The following is a 19,842-nucleotide window of genomic DNA, read 5'->3' as shown; positions in this document are numbered from 1 at the left end:
TTTCTTGATATTATAAGTTAGCTTGCTTGGTTTTACATGTATGCTTTGTATGTAGCCCATTCATATAACCAGTTGAAGGTTTTTTTTTGTTTTGTTTTGTTTTTGAAATGGAATCTTGCTCTGTCGCCCAGGCTGGAGTGCAGTGGTGCCATCTTGGCTCACTGCAACCTCCACCTCCTGGGTTCAAGCGATTCTCCTGCCTTAGCCTCCTGAGTAGCTGGGACTACAGGTGCACACCACTATGCCCAGCTAATTTTTGTATTTTTAGTAGAGGTGGGGTTTCACCATGTTGGCTATGATGGTCTTGATCTCTTGACCTCATGATCCACCCGCCTCGGCCTCCCAAAGTGCTGGGATTACAGGCATGAGCCACCACGCCCAGCCACAATCAGTTGGTGTTTTAAGTCTTATTTATGGTTTTAGATACATAGGCTCATAAATTGGGAAGAGACCAGATTTTTACTGGCTTATTATAATGCATTCCCTCCAGAAAATGCATCCAAAAATTGCTCCATGCATAGCGAGCCCATCTTCTAAGAATTGTACAAAACTGGGTAAGCTGTGGTAACTGGACTGCAGAGTTCAAAAAGATAGTGATAATGATGCTACCTCTAGTGGTGGAACTCAGCAACACAAAATAAAACAGCAAGAAAAGGCCACTTAAGCAGATGAGAGGTAGTATGCATTATGTAGCTGTCATGTTTGATATAATTGATTACACATAACCCAAGCTGTAGCAGTAGGTTAAAGCTTAACATTACAGACTTAGCAAAGTAATATAGAAAATCATCACCAGAGAAGTCTTCTGAACACAGGGATAATTTCTTAAGTTGTTATTTCAAATATATGGAAAAATTGGGGCCGGGTGGAGTGGCTCCCGCCTGTAATCCCAGCACTTTGGGAGGCCGAGGCAGGTGGATCATTTGAGGTCAGGAGTTCAAGACCAGCCTGGCCAACGTGGTGAAATCCTGTCTCTATTAAAATATAAAAATTAGCTGTACATGGCTGGGTGCAGTGGCTCGCGCCTATAATCCCAGCACTTTGGAAGGCTGAGGCAGGTGGATCATGAGGTCAGGAGATCGAGACCATCCCGGCTAACATGGTGAAACCCCACCTCTACTAAAAATACAAAACAAAAAACAAACAAAAAAAAACTTAGCCAGGCATGGGGGCACATGCCTATAGTCCCAGCTACTCTGGAGGCTGAGGCAGGAGAATCACTTGAACCCGGAGATGGAGGTTGTAGTGAGCTGAGATTGTGCCACCACACTCCAGCCTGTGTGACAGAGCAAGACCCTGTCTCCAAAAAAAGAAAAAAAAAAATACATACATACATACATATATATATACACATACACACACACATATTATATATATATGGGAAAATACACATACTATGTAAAAAAGCATGATCTGTCCAGTGACTTGCTTGGTTCCTAAGTAAATTCAGTAACTGCCTGTAATTTAAAAAAATCTAAATTTTAGTAGAGTTACTGAGTTTTCAGGCTTTGGGGCTGGTGATTTTGAAGGCCTTAAAGATTCAAACCTTAAGAATGTGTTTGCATTTTTCCTGTTGTTATAACCCCAGTTATAACATTGGGGCTACACTGAAATACTATTTTATGTTAGAATTTGTTTTCTTTACTTCTTTTATGACACACACAAGCATGATGCTGGATATCTTTCAAAGTTATTTTGTTTCATGTTTTGTGCCACTTTGAAATTCTAGTGACCATGATTTATGGGTACTTGTAGTGGAGTTTATTCAAACTTACTTTGTTGTTTGCATTGTACCAATCTTCACTGATAATTTTGCTTTATACTATATATAGATTTATTATTGCGGTTTGCTTTTTAGTTACCAGTATTCACTGGAATACAATACTGATATTTGTATTTATGTTACCACATTCCTGTTTTGTTTTATTGCCTGCCATGTATCTGTATTCACTGATACTAATAGGTTTCTTTTTTGCTATATGATCTTATGTTTTTTCATCTTTAGTAGAGTATCACTATACATCTAGAATGTACCAATTCTTGAGTTTCTGAATAAAACAAAGTTTTCTTCTTATAAAACCACTTTAAAATCACTTTCAAAACATGTATATAAATTTCTGTCCCCAAACATTCCTTATACAATTGGAATGGAATAAGATATGACTGTGTGTTAATGCACCAGCAAGTGTGGTAATTAATTATCATTAAAGTAACCAGCATCTAACCATACATTTGGATTAAAAAATGTGTCTGAAGATGGCAGTAGCCATCTTTGTTCTCACTGGAACCAATGCTACATATTCCAATTTTGGATTCAGAAAATAAGAACAATATATTCATAACATACATAGGTAGTGAGCTCTTGCTAATGTTAGTTGAACACCGTAAATAGATGACCCAGAAAATCTGCAAACCAGTTCAAATTGATTTGCAGAGGTGTATTAATAAGCTTTGGCATTGCAAGTGTTCAATTAATATATATGAATAGCTGATTCAGAATTCTGTTCAGTAAGTTTCTTTGGTTATTTCTTCCACAATGGTAAAATCTTCCAAGGACTTTAGTGGCTTGGTCAAAGTGGTGGTTATCTGCCACAATAGTTGAGAATATGATGCATGCTTTGTAAGAACTCCACAGGGCAGATGCACTAGCATAGTATTGCTGTATAAATTAACAAAGGAAGATATTTTCTCGGGATTTCCTGATTCTGATAAGTGATTCGAAACACGCATTTGACTATGCATTCTCAAGTCTAACCGCAGCTGCTAAGGAAGCAGCTCCACATCTTATCATGTGGCTATCTGCCCATTCTACATATGGTACTATAATGCAGAGCAACCTCAAAAAAAAAAAAAAAAAGGATAACTCCTTGTTATTTAAAAAATTGTATTTGCAATGCTAGGGTAGGTATTCAGTAAGCACCCAATAAGAGCTGGTTGAATGTTGCATAAATGAATGTGATTAAGTGCCTTTAATCTTCTTCATTTCCTTTTGGGAAGCTCTTAAATTAATAGTAGTTAAATTTAATCATAGTATTATCAGTTTTTAATAACACTAGACATAGGTAAAATAATAATAATTGCAATACTTTGAGCAACCATGAACAAATAGTTATTATAACAATGATTACTATTGATAATGAGCTAAAAGTTATTTCTGTGTGTGAAAGAGTATATGAGAAACTATTATCAAAGAACAACTTTTGCATAATTGTTTATTCAGAGACTTTTCTTCACCAGAGGCAACCACTGAGATGCCAGCCCTCTGGAAAACATCATGGTCAGCTGACAAGACACCCTGGATAGAAATCACACCAAACTGTAAGATTCAGGGTGGGACAGAAAAATAATGTAGATAGCAGACTTTCAAAACTGCCCAAAGAAACACAGAGGCAAAGTACAACCTTTCTGCCCACAAGAGGGCTTATAGCAGCAGTCTTGTAAGATACAAAAGTCTCATTAAAACAGAACTTTTATGGAAATTGAAGCTACCTTTCACTTCTCTTTTTCCTGGGTGAGCCACTTTGGTAAACTCATAACTTATAGTTAGCTGTAAACCAATTGTGTAGGTCAATATATGCATAGAAGTGAATAAAATTTGATGGAGAACAAATGTCTTAAAAAGTGGGATTCTGGCCAAGCATGGTGGCTCCTGTAATTCATCACTTGAGGCCAGGAGTTCAAGACCGGCCTGGGCAACATAGTGAAACCCCCATCTCTGCAAAATAAATAAATAAATAAATGACCGGGCATGCTGGCACACTCCTGTAGTCCTATTTGGGAGGCTGAAGCAGGAGGATTGCGTGAGCTCAATAGTTCAAGGCTGCAGTGAGTTATGATCGCACCACTGCACTCCAGCCTGAGAGACAGAGTGAGACCCTGTCTCTAAAATAAAATAAGTGGCTGGGTGCAATGGCTCACGCCTGTAATCCCAATACTTTGGGAGGTCAAGATAGGAGGATTGATTGAACCCAGAAGTTTGAGACCAGCCCTGGAAGCACAGCAAGACCTCATCTCTACAAAAAATTTTTTTAAAAAAATTAGCTGCACATGGTGGTGTGTGCCTTTAGTCCTAGCTACTTGGGAGGCTGAGGCAAAACGATGGCTGGAGGCCAGGAGTTCAAGGTTGCAGTGAGCTAGGATTGCACCACTGCACTCCAGCCTGGGCCACAGAGTGAGACCCTGTCTCTAAAAATAAAAAATACAAATAATAAGTAGGATTCTGCATTTGCATGATTTGTCTTAAACTCTCTCCCTGAGCTCTTTCATTGCAAAAAGTATCAGTTATTCCAAGATCTGTAGCTGTATACTGCAGTAATGGAACAAGCCACGGTAATTTTTAGTTCCAATAAAGGACTGTTGTTGAAGGCGCACCCCTCCTCTGCCTGTTTATGTCTCCCAACTCCAGAGGAGAAAGAGAAGCTTTCTCTTTATGTAAGAAGCCTTTCTTTATGTAATTTATTCAAAACACATTAAAGCCATTAGGTAATTGCACAATACTGAGATCTGTGCATCCACTAGTGGGTTGGAATTCATAAATGTGACAGTGAAATTATAGAAGCCTGTCATCCATATGTACCATATGCTTACTGCTATCTAGTCTGTTGTATAAAAGTAAGACAAAATGTGTATAAGCACCATGCTGATGAATGATTGAGAAATTTGGTATTGTATTTATGGTACTAACTACTAAAGTTAAATATAAGGTATCTGAGAGTCAATGTCATGGGTACAAGGACAAAAATAATTCATTCGCTTTTCAAATCTGCCAGTATTGTCCTTTCTTTAAAGTAATTTTAAATCCCTCTGACAACAATTGTGCTGAAAAGCTTGTAATGTCACTGTCTCACTCCTGGCACGACGCACAAAGGCCACAGTAAATTAAACAAATGTCTGAATTCAGTGGTATATTCCACACCATGCTTTCAAGTTAAAAAGTCATGTCTTTGAACTATGTCATATTAACTACAAAGCATATGTCTACAGCCCTGATGGATATCTTTTGGGAAAGATTAACTTCCATTTTCCCAGACTCCTACCTCCCCTCCCGCTCTTGTTTGTTTGTTTGTTTAACAAGTCCAGCTGCTTTGGAATCATGTAACAATCAGTCCTCTATTAAAGACATAATTACATCCTATAAGTATACACTATTTGAAAAACACTCTAGTGGTTTTTTTTTTTTAAGAAACTGGTCCTCTTCCACACAAGATTCCATTTTTAGTGAAGTTTTTATAATTTATAATTAAATTATTTAGGAGCAGTTTTAAAGAGCATTTCTCTCAATCTCTAATTATATAACTTAATACAGAATTCCAATACTATAGACATCTGTTTTCCTTTTTCATGTAGATAAGGAAAATGAAGCATAAAAACATGAAGGAGCACTTCTCAGTGCACAGAGATGAGAAGGTGACGGTTACTGCCTTCTAGGTGAACTCAGGATCTGGCCTATTTTTGCAGGCAGTGTATATATTCAGCGCCCACAGAATCCCACAGTTCGCCAAGGAGGAGCACCAGCCCAGGATGCCCTATTCTCCTGACAATTTCTAATCATCAGCCTCCTATCAGTAGATAAACTAAACTATCAGCCATAAGCCCAGTAGATAAAATGACATTTTTATAATCAGACTAAGTGATGCAAACATAGTCACTAAATGACACAAACCTTTCAATTTTCCATCAAAGTTTGGATTGGTAGCTACTTTTAAGCCAGGATGAGGTAGCAGAAAACAGGAAATGTTGGTGAAACAGGAATGGATGTGTTTTCTGACATTCTGTAGTTCTTCATGCTGGTTCCCTGAGACCTGCAATAAATCATTCTGAAGTTTGAACTACTTTCATCATAAATTTTGCAAAGGAATTCTGTGGCATCTTATATTTGCTATGTCTTTTTGGTCCCACAATGATAAAAATGACACGACAGGGCTGCTACTAAAGAAAGAAGAAAGTTTTGGGTGGTTTGCCACACACAGTCATGTCTAAGTATAGAAAACACATGGCATAGTTATAATTAGCAAGTGTCTACCCTTATACTAACTCAAATGGACCTTCCCATTTTTAATACAAATTAATAGGGCTTTACTCTGGCTAGTTTCTACAAATTCAAATTTTAATTCAAAGTACTCATAGGAGCCACAAAGAGAAAGTAAGATATTTCTACTTTCTTTTTAGTAGATATTCAAGACAGCCTCCTATCACCTGGTAAGTGTATATTTAAATTCTAGAATGGAATCTGAATAGTTGGGTGTTTACTTACAAGCCAAATCACCCTCACCTCCCACCTTATGTAAATACATATTTGATAGTTTTTAATATAGACAAACTATTATGACTGTAAACCTAATAGGTTCAGAGATCTCAATTCTCAAGGAACATTTTTGTAAATTTTGATCTTTCTCCCTGATTTCCCAGTAGGCACTTTTGGTGATATCTGCTCAGTGTAACAATTTGTACAGTATTGAACTAGCACGACGCAGAAAGTGGAAGGCCTTCTAATTTTACATTCTGTGTTCTAAGATTGACTCCAGGGATTTCAAAATTAGATATATGTTACATTGGCTTTGAAACTTCTACTAAAACCTGAATCTTGATATTTGCACTATCAGTCTTGAAGTGACTTAGTTCTTCAAAGTAAAAGTTTTATCTTTAGGAGTAAATTCTTGTTTTATAGGTATATACAAAGAATTCTTTACCGGTGTCATTAATATCATAACAAATGAGATTGTGGCTACTGAGTATCTATTCACCAAATGATCCAACAAAAATAATTCTAGATTATTGTCAGTGAAATTTCATGCACCTAAATATCTAACAAACCTTGAGGCGTTTTTCCAAGAATTTGGCACCACCATCAGCTCCATATGAAAATTCGTATGGGAAACTCCAGTCTCGAACAAGAAATATCAGACTCTAAAAAATGATAAGAAAGGATAGATATGAGGACTTTAAGGTGCCTCCCTTTGCTTTTTACAGAAACCAATTATAATATCATTGTCATTTGAATATCGTTCTTTCCCACATTGCTGAATTAAAAATCAAACATAAAACCTTTGAAAGTGTCTGGGCAGTCTCTCCCCTATGAGATCATCCTACCTATTTCCATTAAATGTGAACAGAAAGCTGCCTACAAATGCCAGCATGAAAGCACCCCACTGAGAGATGACAGAGATGACTCCCAAACTGCCTGAATGGAGCTATGTCACTATAATCAGATTTTGTGTAGAATACGTTCCTAGGAATCTTCCTTTCTGATGGCTATGGCTGAATACAGGCATAAGATATGAGATTAGCTTTTCTTTTATAAAGAAATTGTTTTAATGTTTTTATAGAAATGATATGCATGTATGCTCATCATAAAAAGTTCAAACTAGATAGCAAAGTCCAGAGAGAAAATTTAAAAATGCACCCCAGGCCGGGCACGGTGGCTCATGCCTGTAACCCCAGCACTTTGGGAGGCCGAGGCGGGCGGATCACGAGGTCAGAAGATCCAGACCATCCTGGCTAACACTGTGAAACCCCGTCTCTACTAAAAATACAAAAAATTAGCTGGGCATGGTGGCGGGCGCCTGTAGTCCCAGCTACTGGGGAGGCTGAGGCAAGAGAATGGCGTGAACCTGGGAGGCAGAACTTGCAGTGAGCCGAGATCGTGCCACTGCACTCCAGCCTGGGCGACAGAGCGAGACTCCGTCTCATAAAAAAAATAAAAAAATAAAAAAAAATAAAAAAAAAAATGCACCCCAAATCCCATCTCCTGGATTTAACGATAATTAACATTTGGTGAACATCATCCAGTCATCTCCCTAGGTACATACACAAATGGAGGAGGGCTAAAAGGAAGAAAAAGGAGAAAAACAGTTTTATAAAATGTGGAACTGTTTTGTATGTGGCATTTTAAATAAAAAGTATTAAAATGCACTTGAAATTAACTGACTAAAAGGAAGATAAGATGACATTTAAAATACTGCTGAATTTCAAGTAAATGATTTTTTACCATTAGAAGTTCTAATAAATTCACTTGAAGTTAAGAACAAAGATTTTGGAAAACATTGAGCTGGGAGTCATGTGTTTAACTTTTTATACCTTTGATTGGAATATAGTCCACATACAGAAAACCACACATTACGTATATAACTTAATGAATTTTCACAAACTGAACACATTGTGTAACTAGCACCTAGATCAAGAAACAGAGAATGTCCAGCACTCCACAAGCCCCTGCTCCTGCCACCCTCCAGTCATGACCCCTTGCTCAAGGGTAACCATGGGCCTGACTTTTAACAGCATCGGTTCGTTTTGCCTGTTTTTATAATTTGCGTTAAGTGGAATCATACATGATACATGACATATTCTTTTGGTCTAGTTTCTGTCACTCAACATTATATTTGTGAGATTATATTATTGCATAATTGTTTATCATTCATAGTCATTACTGCACAATTTCCCATTATGTGAATAATTATTAATTCATTCTGTAGATGGGCATTTCAGTGTCTCTAGTTCTTGACTGGTATGAATAGTGTTGCTACGAACATTCATGTGTCTTCTGGTCTTCTTTCTGTCTTCTTTCTTTTGCATTTATAACTAAAGCAGAATTACTGGGTAGAGAGTGTGCACATGTTCAGGATTGGCTGACATTGTCCGTTTTCCAAAGTACCAATTTATAACCTTACCAGTAGTCTTAGAGGGTTCCTGATGCTACACGTTGTCCTCACCAATGCTTGATATTCTCTGTCTTTTTAATTTTAAACATTCTGGAGGGTGTGGTTTAGTAGCCTAGCCCATTGTGTTCAATATGCATTTCCCTGATGATTAATGAAATTAAGCACATTGTCCTATGTTTGTTGGCCCTTTGTGTTTATTCTCTTTTGTGAAGAGGCTGATCAGGTCTTTTGTCTTTACTGATTTGTTTGGAGTCATGCTTTTTAAATATATGTTTCACCTTTAACTCCCTGCCATGAGAAAATCAGCATTCTCAGATTTCCTATTACCATTCCTCCCTTCCTTCTACTTTTAACATGTCATAACTTTGAAATAAAACCAAAAGCAGTTTGAGTAAAAATGTTTAAAATATAATAAACATTGAAAGATACTACAAAATGCATATGGAAATTATAAGACAATTTATATACGTACTATTGCTATGTGTTCCCATATCATCCTGAACTTCCCCTATTATAACACTTCTACTAGAATCTGGTGGACTTCTTTCAATTGTAAGTAATGAAATCCAATTCCAACAAGTTTAAGCAAAAAAGTAGATAATTGGTTCTGCAACTGGAAAGGTCAGTGGTGTAGGTGATTTCAGAAGGATTTGGGACACTTAAATGACATCAAGGCTCTTTCTCTCTCTGAACAGTCCTCTCTACATAATGGCCAAGATGACCACTGAGATCCAGATTCACACCCTGCTAGCTTAGCAACACCAGTGCAAGTCAGTTTTTCATGACAGCAATCTCAGGAAATTTCCAGGAATGGGCCCAATTTGATCATATAATCCCAGTCCAGAAATAATCACTATGGTCAGAGGGATGGGATGGTCTGAATTTTTACCCCTATGTAAGGGGTGAATGTCATCAGGTTCACCTGAACCAAAGGGAATTGGAAAGAGGAGTTCTATTGCTAGAAGGGGAACTAGACAGAAAAAGAAATAGATAACTCCAAACCATAATGTTATGGTGCATTATTTATAGACTGTAAGCCTTCTGGAGGCAAACATTGAATCTCTTTCTTGCTCATTATAGTATCCTTAACACCTAGTACAGTGCTTGGCACAGAATCAGTGCTCAATACAGATTTGTTGAATAAATGATTTTCTCATTTTTTAATTATCAATTTCAGAATGTCAGGGTTTAAAATGTTTACAATCTGCTCTATACTCACAATATTCAAAGTTGTTTGGCTTTAGTGTTATATTTAATTGGATTCACTGCATCAAAAATCCTTTCACTGTCAACTTCTCCATATCTGAGCTCTTATTTTTAATAAAAGTGGGCCAAATTTTGCCATGTGGCTTTCCAAGAAGCAGTATTAGGATTGCTGTATTTCCTGAGTACTCACATTTTTGAGAATATCTTCTGTTGCTTTCATAGTTAATGAACAATTGGCAGGATATAAAAATTATTGGGGTGACTCTTTCAAAACTTTGTCAATTATCATTCATCTTTTTCCATGAATATTGCTATGGAAAACTCTGTGTGGATCCTTTGTTCTTAAAAGTTCAATAACTTTACTAAGTATATTCTCATATTGACTGGAATGTATCAGTTTTCCCTAGGGAAATAGTATGACGATTCAAGTTTCATTCGAGAAAAGTTTTCCTCTATCATCTCTTTAAATATTTTTCCTCTATTACATTTATTGTTTCCTCATTTGCTTCATTATCTTCTTCAGGGGCTCTCATTATGCATATGTGGTAGAGAGGCAGGTGGGAATCTAGGTTTTATGGGGCCTGAAGCTTACATAATCTGTGGGGTAGTGTGGGGCAGAGGAAAGCCTCTGTGAGAAAAAGAATGCAGAATTAGGCTTGAAAGTGAATATTTATTTAGAATGAGGAATACAAATTACAAATTCAAAAAACTGGCAAGTATCACAAACAAAAAAAAAATAACTAACATAACTTTATAACAGTTTTATTTTCCCCAAAGTTGTTCCAAATTCATTTCCTGCCTTAGACCTAGAATTGGGCATTTCTCTAAGAAGCACTGGTTTCTTTTAGTGAAATATGGTACTTCAAGATTATAATGCTCAAAGTGCTGCTGCATTGGTCAGTGTTTCTAGACCTTTTCAGTGGGCAGAGCTAGGATAAAATTGTGTGTGTGTCTGTGAAAAAATATCTCATAAATTCATACTGACACTCCCAATTCAAATTCAGAACTATAGAGTTTCCACTGAATGTCTATATTATATCCAGATCTCCTTATCCAATAATCTTGAATCAAGAGTCTTGATTGTTAATGCATCAGGGATGGCTGAATTATGATATCCCATAATTACTCATTTTTTCAATGCTATAATACATACCCAACAGTCGCAGAGTAGCAGTACCAATACCACCATCAACTACTAGGAATACTTAATGAAAGTTCTTTTTTTTTAAATTTGGCACATGCTCTCCTCATTCTCCTACTTTTTAGTTTATCTATTCATTTATTTATTTGAAGAAAATAGACATTACATATGATGTTCTCTCCCTTTTGTCCCTCGTTTAGTCTAAGTTCCACAAACAAATACACATTTAATGATCATTCCTAGTCCTTATGTCATCTTTGCTGATCTGAAATTCATTCTTTAGTAGATTTTGCATTAAGGGTCATGGGAACAATATTCCTTGGAATTTTACATGTTGATAATAGTTGTGGCCCTTTATACCTGAAAGTCAATTTTGCTGGACATAAAATCCTTGAATCACATCTTTTTTCCTTAAACAGGGTCACTTCTAAGTGGTGTGTGATTATGGATCTTTCTTGTTTCCATAAGATGGAGCCTCTCCTCCCTCTTATTTTGTTTTGTAGATTCTTGTGGGAGAGAGGAGGGATTCTTGTAGAGAAAAGAATTAAAAATACCCACATCCACCCTCTTTAAGTAGCCTGCTAACTTTAAATAGATGTCCATTTTTTGCCACAATTTTTGTCAAAATATAATAATTTGTGTTTTGAATATTTCTTCCTAAAACATGTATTTTGGAAATAGATTTAGCTGGGAAGTAACTTTTGCAAAATAGAGTTTCATGAACCAGGATAAATGAAACCAAGTATGTGGATTTGGCTGTATTTTGCATATTTCTTGGGAGCTTTTAATCTTTCTTTTTCACTTGGCATCTTCCCAATTCAAAATAATGAGGACCATGTGTGGTATAGAAGCAAATATAGTTTCATTTTTAAAAATTACCAATATATAAAGTAATCATGAAATTAATGGCAATGTTCCAACTCCTAGGTTTCCTGCCTGATGTTCTCATCCAGTGATGTGCTGATAAACTGGCTCTCTGACAAAAAGAAGAACGAAAGCCTTGATTCGTAGCATTTGCCAATTTCTGTGGTGTAAATATACCCATCATAGCTGATTCCAAGCTATTAAAAGTTTAATAACTGGTTTATATAATTCCTGTATATTTAATAATTGGTTCTCATGAATAGGGAGGAGCATGCCTACTATCCCCCATCCCTCCCTAGATAATCTATATGCTTTCCATTCATCATGTATGGATTTCTATGAAATTCAGTCTTTATGTCAAAATCTATCAGTTTTTTCTACACTGCAGAATCTTGATTTGCTCATGTATGCATATAAGTAGAGATAAAAACCAAGAATACAAATTAGCCTAATTTGCTCAGATAAAAACATATGAAGCCACAAATACTTTTTAAAATTAAATTCAGTCAGGCAACTGGGTCAAGTGACGGACCTATACTATACTTAGCTTACAAATGAAATAATCATCTAACTTTTTAAAATCATGATTAATTTTATTAGCTTCCCTCTGGAGACTATATCTTTCAGGAAATTATTCAAAAGGAGTATTACAGCATGACTTGGTAACCATGAAAAACTGAAATAAATCCAAATGCTCAACAATTGAGAAATAGCTATACAAACTATGGTACATTAATATGATAACACACAGCTACTAATAAGTATGTGGAATATATCAACACATGAGTTGATCATGTCAGTATAAAAAGCTTATATGAAATAAATGTTATTTGAAAAATAACAGTAAATTTATGTGCACATCCATTATAAATACATGAAATTATTCCTACACTCACGGAAAAAGACTACATCTTCTAAAACTGCCAGTAAATACCTGAACTGGTTTTTAATACATTTAATCAGTTTCTAATTTCAGTTTCAGATAAAAGTAAACACCAGAACTGGTTTTAAACCCAAAGTAAGTAACAATTACTTCAATCAACAACCCATACCAAAAGCCAACAGAGAGCCTCATTGCTTTAAAAGTCAGTCAAGTGGACAAAGACTCACTCCAGAAAACTTACTGTTTTCACCTCTATATCCAACACATTGAACAAAAGACATATTCTCAGATTGATGTCAACCCATCTTGCTTCCATAACACACAAAACTCCAAAACAAGCCTCTGACGCCTACATGTGGTCTTCAGTTTGCTTTGCTCAATGAGACTATGCCTCACCAGCAAAGCTCTACTTCATTAAGCAATAAATTTAGCTTTGTTTTTTTAAGTCATATTTTGAGCGATGGTCTTATCCTTTGCCAATTCTGGAAGTCTCATTGTACCATTTTTGAACGCCCTCACTTGGCAGCATTCTCTGTGACTCTTAGACTAGTAGGTGCATTCTCTTTCTGCCTTGTTCCCAAATTCCATTTGTCCTTCAGTTTGCTTCCAGGTGAGTCTGTCTCAGCAACAATCTGAGTTCTGATTTGCTTCATTGAGCTCTTGTTGCTAAATTAATTTGTTATCCTAGGATTTTGTAACCGTACAGGTCTTTATATAAGGTCATTAGTCCTAAGTCTTTGCATAGAGTAACTCAAGTTTTAGTTTTGGAAGTACATTCACCTGATCAATAATAAGACCTAATTTTTGTATAAAGTTCTTAGAACTTTTGGTTTGGGGGCACACCATTCAATGAATATTTTTGCCATTAGCCTGCTTGTTCTTTGGCTGCTTGCTTTGCTTTCTTTTATTTGACAATTTGTACAGAGTCTTGTCTCATGTGTTTTTGTTTTGTCTTGAATTGTTTTGTATCACTGAATGAATACAAAAGTGCTCTATAAAGAACAGATGGAAGCATAGGCCTAAGAAGTCTTCAGTCCTATTCACACTGCCCCAAAGACTAACGGTTGGAAGTCTGGTAGGCTGGCAACCAATTTATGCAAAAGTAATTAATCAAATTTTGCCTTAGATTCCCTACAAAACCTTCAAGAGGACACTCTCTGTCTTGTCAATACATGCATGAGTCACTTTGTATGGTACATAATACGAAATCAGTAATTGTCAGATTATTAATCATACAACTCTGTCCTAGCCTCTGCTTGCTTAACGAACCCAAAACACTTCTCATGAGCACATACTATTGATTAACTTTTATGTTACAGGTTTCTGTATATCAAAACTACAACCTCCTCCTAGAAGAATTTCTGCTTCCTATTTCTATTAAATGACAACCCTAATTTTTGTATCAATAATAGTAAATAAACTTCTAAAAAATGAGAATAACTGTAGCCATTATGGTGAACTTTGGACATGTAAAAATAAACAACACAGTTAAGAGGAGCTCTTTAAATATTGAGACAAATACCAACATTCATTAGTTAGCTTCTTTACATAATAAACTGAGGCCTCAAAATAAAATGCTGACTCCAAAATGCAGTCTCTACATTTCACACTGTAACCTTCTGAAACCTGCCTTCCTTGCATTTCTTTTCACTCAGTTTTATTTTTACCACTCAGTACATCCCTTCAGTTCCTTCTGCTCCTTCCCCTGACCTTCTAAACAAGCTACTTTTTCCTCAGGAATTTTCACAGGAAAGGAATGGGCACACTGCCCAAATCTACTTAAAACTGCTAGATCAGAAGGCTATTCTATGGAAGTTGAATTTAAACCCTGGCCTTGAGCTGAGTGTTAAGGAATTTCTTTTAACCCAGAAAGATAAAAATTTGTTGCAGACTTGTTAAATATTTACTGTCCTGAACTATCAGTTCTGTTCCAACTAGTTCACTTAATTGTTAGACCTTCAGGTGGGAAAAAAAATGGTTAAAAACAGTGGGATAAGAAAGACCAGGAGAATATTTAAGTAATCCAGCTGTTCATTAAAACATAATGATAATACATTTTAACAATTAAGTGGCCTTTAGGGGGCAAGAAAAATAAAAAAAATTACAGAAGGCTATTTTGGAAGACTTCCTCTTAAATATCAATTGGATAAAGATTCTAAATTATAAATAAAATAAAGATGAATCAACAGGAAACTTTAAAAATTGACTTCAGGAAACTTTCAGACATAAAATATCAATATGGAAGAAAAAACATATGAGGCTCAGATATAAAATACAGACTCAGAAAAAAAAAAAGGTTGAATGAGAAATTGCCAATTTGGAGATCTCCAGTGTATCACTGACTTTTCATAGGGCTTGGGTATTTAGCAAAATAGAAATCAAAATAAATTTGTGGCCCTTCAGATAAAAACAAGACCAAAATATCCTCTGTTCTCTATGAATCAGGAACCTATAGATAGGGAAGTCTATGGATATTGCAGGTAGAAAATCCACTGGAAGAACTGGTATCCCAAGGCAGCTAAGAATACTTATAACATGTATAATTAAAAAAAAAAAAGAAGAAGAATCTTTGCACAAACTCTCCAAGGATATGGGCAGAAAAATTAGGGACAAGCTAATAGGAGGGCAGATCAATCCTTCCAAATTATCATAACTCTTTCCTTTTTATTAAAAAGAAAAGCCATGCTAAGTATTAAATCAACAACAGTGAAGATTCAGTGCCTTTTGTGGTCCATTGCTTGATCCAGTAACCAAGGCTTATCTTTCTTGCCTCAGAGCAGTTACGGCTTCATCTAATTACTTGAAGTATCTGCAGACCATGTTGTAGGATCACCTTTAAATGTGATGGTACCACATACAGTACAATCACTATTGCTAACTGAAAACACCCAACATTTTTCTGTTAGTCTTAACTAACAAAATATGGTATTTTCTTTTTGTATTACCACCCATCAGTGTGACACTTTCAATGCAGCAACTCTACTACCCTTACCCATTGAAGGAGAATTTCATGATTGTGTTTTTCCAGTTCAAGAAGGGACCATGCCCAGTACAAATATTTTGGACACTCTCATGTCAACTTATGACTTAATATTGTTTGGTTATAGTTCTTACCTTAAAAGTATAAAGAGACAATACTGGGCTGGATATGTAATAGTTGCTCCAGATCTTGAATCCAGGTCTTTCAATTTTGAGTTGTATATGCAGACTATTTATAATCCCAAATATGTAAATACCACCACCTTAGTGAACATTTATTGAACACATGCTTTATTAACAGCATGGTAGATGCTCTAGACTTCAAAAAGTCAACGACAAAGTTCTTGCTAATAAGGCATTTATAATTTAATTAGTGAGAGGGGATAGGCACATTAAAATGTAAGATAATAAAATATAGCTCAGTAAGTGACTCAGATTAAGATAGCAAAGAGAAGCACTAAAAGATGGTAATTAAGTGCAAGCACTCTGAGTTGTGGCCTAGGTTGAGGTCAGTTCTACAATTTAAAGATACATGTGACCAGGAGTAAGTTTCTCAACTACTGTCAGCCTCAGTACTTCTCATTGAACAGAAAAATTAAAGATGAGAATAAAGAAGGAGTGGTAACATTACTTGTTTTATAGAACTGTAATGATCACTAATTTGAACAACGTAAGAAAAATGCTTAGCACAGTGCATGGCACAGAATAAGCATGCAATAAACTGCTGTTACTGCTCTTCTAGACATTTCAGGTACCTAAATGTAGAAATTGGGAGAATCCTAGTCTACACCACTGACCTAGTTCTGTGTAGCCAGGTAAGTATTTCTTCTAATCCATACAGCTCTCAGATCACCTAAATTGCTCTCTCGACAGAACATGGGATAGGGTAGATAACTTCCTCAGCTGTCTTTTTCCACATCATTTCCTTTCATTTTCAGCCCAAGCTGACAGACATCAGCCTTTCATTTTCTCAGTGAGGTCATGCATTTATCAGGTATGACTTGTCAGTTATAATCATCACAGATATTTGACCAAACATGTTTTGTTTCAAAGTAGCTTAAATCACTATCAAATAATTTTGTGCAAATGGATATTCTCAAATAATGGGAATAAATGGTCCTCAAACATAATTAAGCAAACTAGAGTAAAATAATTCCTAATTGCCCTGTGTAGGCCCCATTTGAATGAGAAATTGTGAGAAACAGAGTACCTGTCTTAATGTAACAGAGTATTATTATATGCTTCCCCTTCTATTATTTTTCAGCAAACTTCAGTTTAACTTAAAACTGGCACAGACTGATGTGCTCACTAATAATTACGTCTCCACTGAAAGGAATGTGAAGAATTGAGTTTTTACTTTTATCTCACAAAGAGAATTTGAATCTCTTTCTAAAGTTTAAGGTCTTGCTGGGCTTTTAAAGTGTACGAAAATGGTTAATAAACATGCTATGGGTGAAAACTGGGCTGAATTAATTCCAGAAAGTGAAGTACTTGACACTGAGGAGATGGAAGAAAAGAGAATAAATGTAAATAGTCCTAAAATATATGCTCAAGAAAGAAATAAGGCTTCTAAGAGAAGTCAAGTTTGTGTGAAGGAAAGTTTTTTAGGGATTATGCTTCCTACTTTCTTATTATAGGCCAACCTTAATCTACTAACTACCTGTACACAGAAATGTACATAGAAATGGTGCCCTATCTCTCTGCTACCAGAACCTTCTGCCATAGATGCTGTCTGCTGGAGTGTGCCCAGTGGCTAAATCTGTCCTCAAATATGTGCTCAAGAATGACATACAGAGTGCAGATTCCCTGGTCTAAACACAGGGATTCCAATTCAGTAGAACTGTGGTATGGCTCAGAAATGATTCTAACCCAGGTGTCTAAAACACCTAATTAGGCATCAATCACCAAGGCTACAGATATGCTGCAGCCCCATCTCTTCTCTGTGAGCCATGCAGCCTAAATCCTGCTAAAATTCCCAACTACCTCAGGGCTCTGGGCCTCAAAGAGATCCAGGAATCATCAGATATATTCAGGACTGGCTTAAAGGAACCAAGGCTCAGGAACATCGTGGTCACTATTTAAATCTGCTGTAGATTAAACGGGCTTTAGAAGACTAGCCTACTAGAAACAGACCCACAATGTAGAAATGCCACTGAGAAATGTATTGACATCTAAAACATTGACTCAAGCGAATCTTGAGACTATAATACACTTTAGCAAATAAGGAATGTTTCTATTTCTTTATAGCCTACATAATTAGAAGGCATGAAATGATTAAATCATAAACTCCTGGGCTGCTATTGCCAAAGGGTACATTTAAAGGTATAATGCAGGGTCTTCTTAGTAAGGGGGATCTGTTTTTAGCCTAGGCCCTATAACAAGCTTACTGTATTACCACATGACAGAGTGAACCCTCTCCACCACCACAGCCCAGCAGAACTGAGAGGACAAGAGTGACAAGCACACACAGAGAGAGCCACAGAGCCATACAAGTGGAAAAAGAGCCTTTCCTGGGGAAACAAGTAACTGGTGGCTGATCATTTAACAAAGCATTAGAGGAAGACAGCCTTGCTTGGTGTTGATAAGCAGCCTGTATTTAGAATGAACTTCAAATAATGTCTGACAACATGAAAAACATCCAGAAATAGTCATAGGGATCCTGACCCAAGGATGTGACCATCCCAGTACAGAGCAACGTGGGGCCAGGTATGGCTTATGCAAGTCTAAATGACCAAGAAAAAAACACTCATAACATACCAATATAGACACAAATCTATTGCATATGACAAGATATTTTCTCTAGGTTCTTACAGCAAACTGGGTGTTATTACTCAAATAAAACTTGCACAGTTATTATATACAGCCATGTCTAAATTAACAAAAAAATATTGTCATTCTCAACAAAAACTGGAAGTCCTAAGGTAGAGAAGCTAATATAAAGAACCTAGTTATTTTATAGATAGATATGTTGATAAAGTAGCTCCTGCCCGATTTTATACTTTAAATTCAAATACTCATAGTGAGCAAAACAGGTGAGAAAATAACTAATGTCACTTAGATAACTCTATACTGTGTGTTAATATGAATTATACTTCCAGGGTATGCTACATAGTTTAGAACTGGTTCATTAGAGCTTGCAAAAAGCATTTGTTAAATTTTGAGGAATTTTTGCAAGTTGGTTGATGCCATGGTAGCTTGAAATTGGCCATGGTAAAAGTATTTACACCATAAAAATTAGCAAATAATATATATCAGGCTCACCTCCTCCCTTCTCCCTAGCCACTTTTAAACATTTTACCAGCACACCACTGGTTAAACTTGCACTTCAATATTGCTTTTAAACTGAATCGCTTAGCTTTTAATTCTCTCTTTTAAACCATGGTTTTTTAAATACACTAACATATTTTTGTGTGTTTGATTACAGCTTGATATAAATTGGTATTTTAAAGAATAAAGTTAATCTGTTAATTTAGCTATTCATTTCCCCAGCTAATTGCCTTCATGTTTGTTGTTTATTATAGGTCTTGTTTATGATTTATAATTGTACTCTGTTTCAGAGTTAAGAATTTTTCTATTTTAAATTTGTTTAAATTAATTTTATTTATTTTTTGAGACACGTTCTCACTCTGTTGCCCAGGCTGGAGTGCAGCGGTGCAATCATAGCTCACTGCAGCCTCAAACCCCTGGGCTCAAGCCATCCTCCCACTTCAGCCCCCACCCCCAAAGAGCTGGGACTACAGGCGCTGTAGTTCTTTGTGGAGGTTTTTTTTTCTTCTTTTTTCCCTTTTTGTAGAGATACAGTCTCACTATGTTGCTCAGGCTCATCTCAAACTTCTGGGCTCCAAGCAATTTTCCTGCCTCCACCTCCCAAAGTGTTGGAATTGCAGGCATGAGCCACTGCACCTGGCCTTAGTTTAATTTTAATACAAAATTATTTTTAAAATTTCATTACCCCTCACCGTAGTGTCTCGGGCAATGTTTAAAATTTCCCCACACCTTTACCCAAATGAATAAAGCTGTTAACTTCTCAAAGAGAAGAGGGTGGAGGTGGTGACCTGCTGAAAAAGATTGCCTAATTGAAATTTCATTTAAAAGTTATTTTACTTTGCAGT

General features: G+C 36.2%; 1 protein-coding gene across 2 annotated transcripts in view; it reads right to left on the bottom strand.

Annotated features, from left to right (window-relative positions):
* ATL1 (atlastin GTPase 1) overlaps window positions 1-19,842 on the bottom strand; it is a 99,673-nt gene that overhangs the window by 12,575 nt on the left and 67,256 nt on the right. For both annotated transcript variants that reach the window (XM_025390995.1, XM_025390994.1), the window contains exons 8-9: window positions 6,814-6,906; window positions 5,663-5,801 (exon numbers count right to left, since the gene is read on the bottom strand). In XM_025390995.1, coding sequence (XP_025246780.1) covers window positions 5,663-5,801; window positions 6,814-6,906 — 232 coding nt within the window. The remainder of the gene's footprint in view (window positions 1-5,662; window positions 5,802-6,813; window positions 6,907-19,842) is intronic.

This window comes from Theropithecus gelada, chromosome 7b, assembly GCF_003255815.1.
Source record: "Theropithecus gelada isolate Dixy chromosome 7b, Tgel_1.0, whole genome shotgun sequence".
NCBI lineage: Eukaryota > Metazoa > Chordata > Mammalia > Primates > Cercopithecidae > Theropithecus > Theropithecus gelada.
The sequence above is the reverse complement of the archived record's forward strand: the minus strand, read 5'-3'. Positions and strand labels throughout refer to the sequence as shown.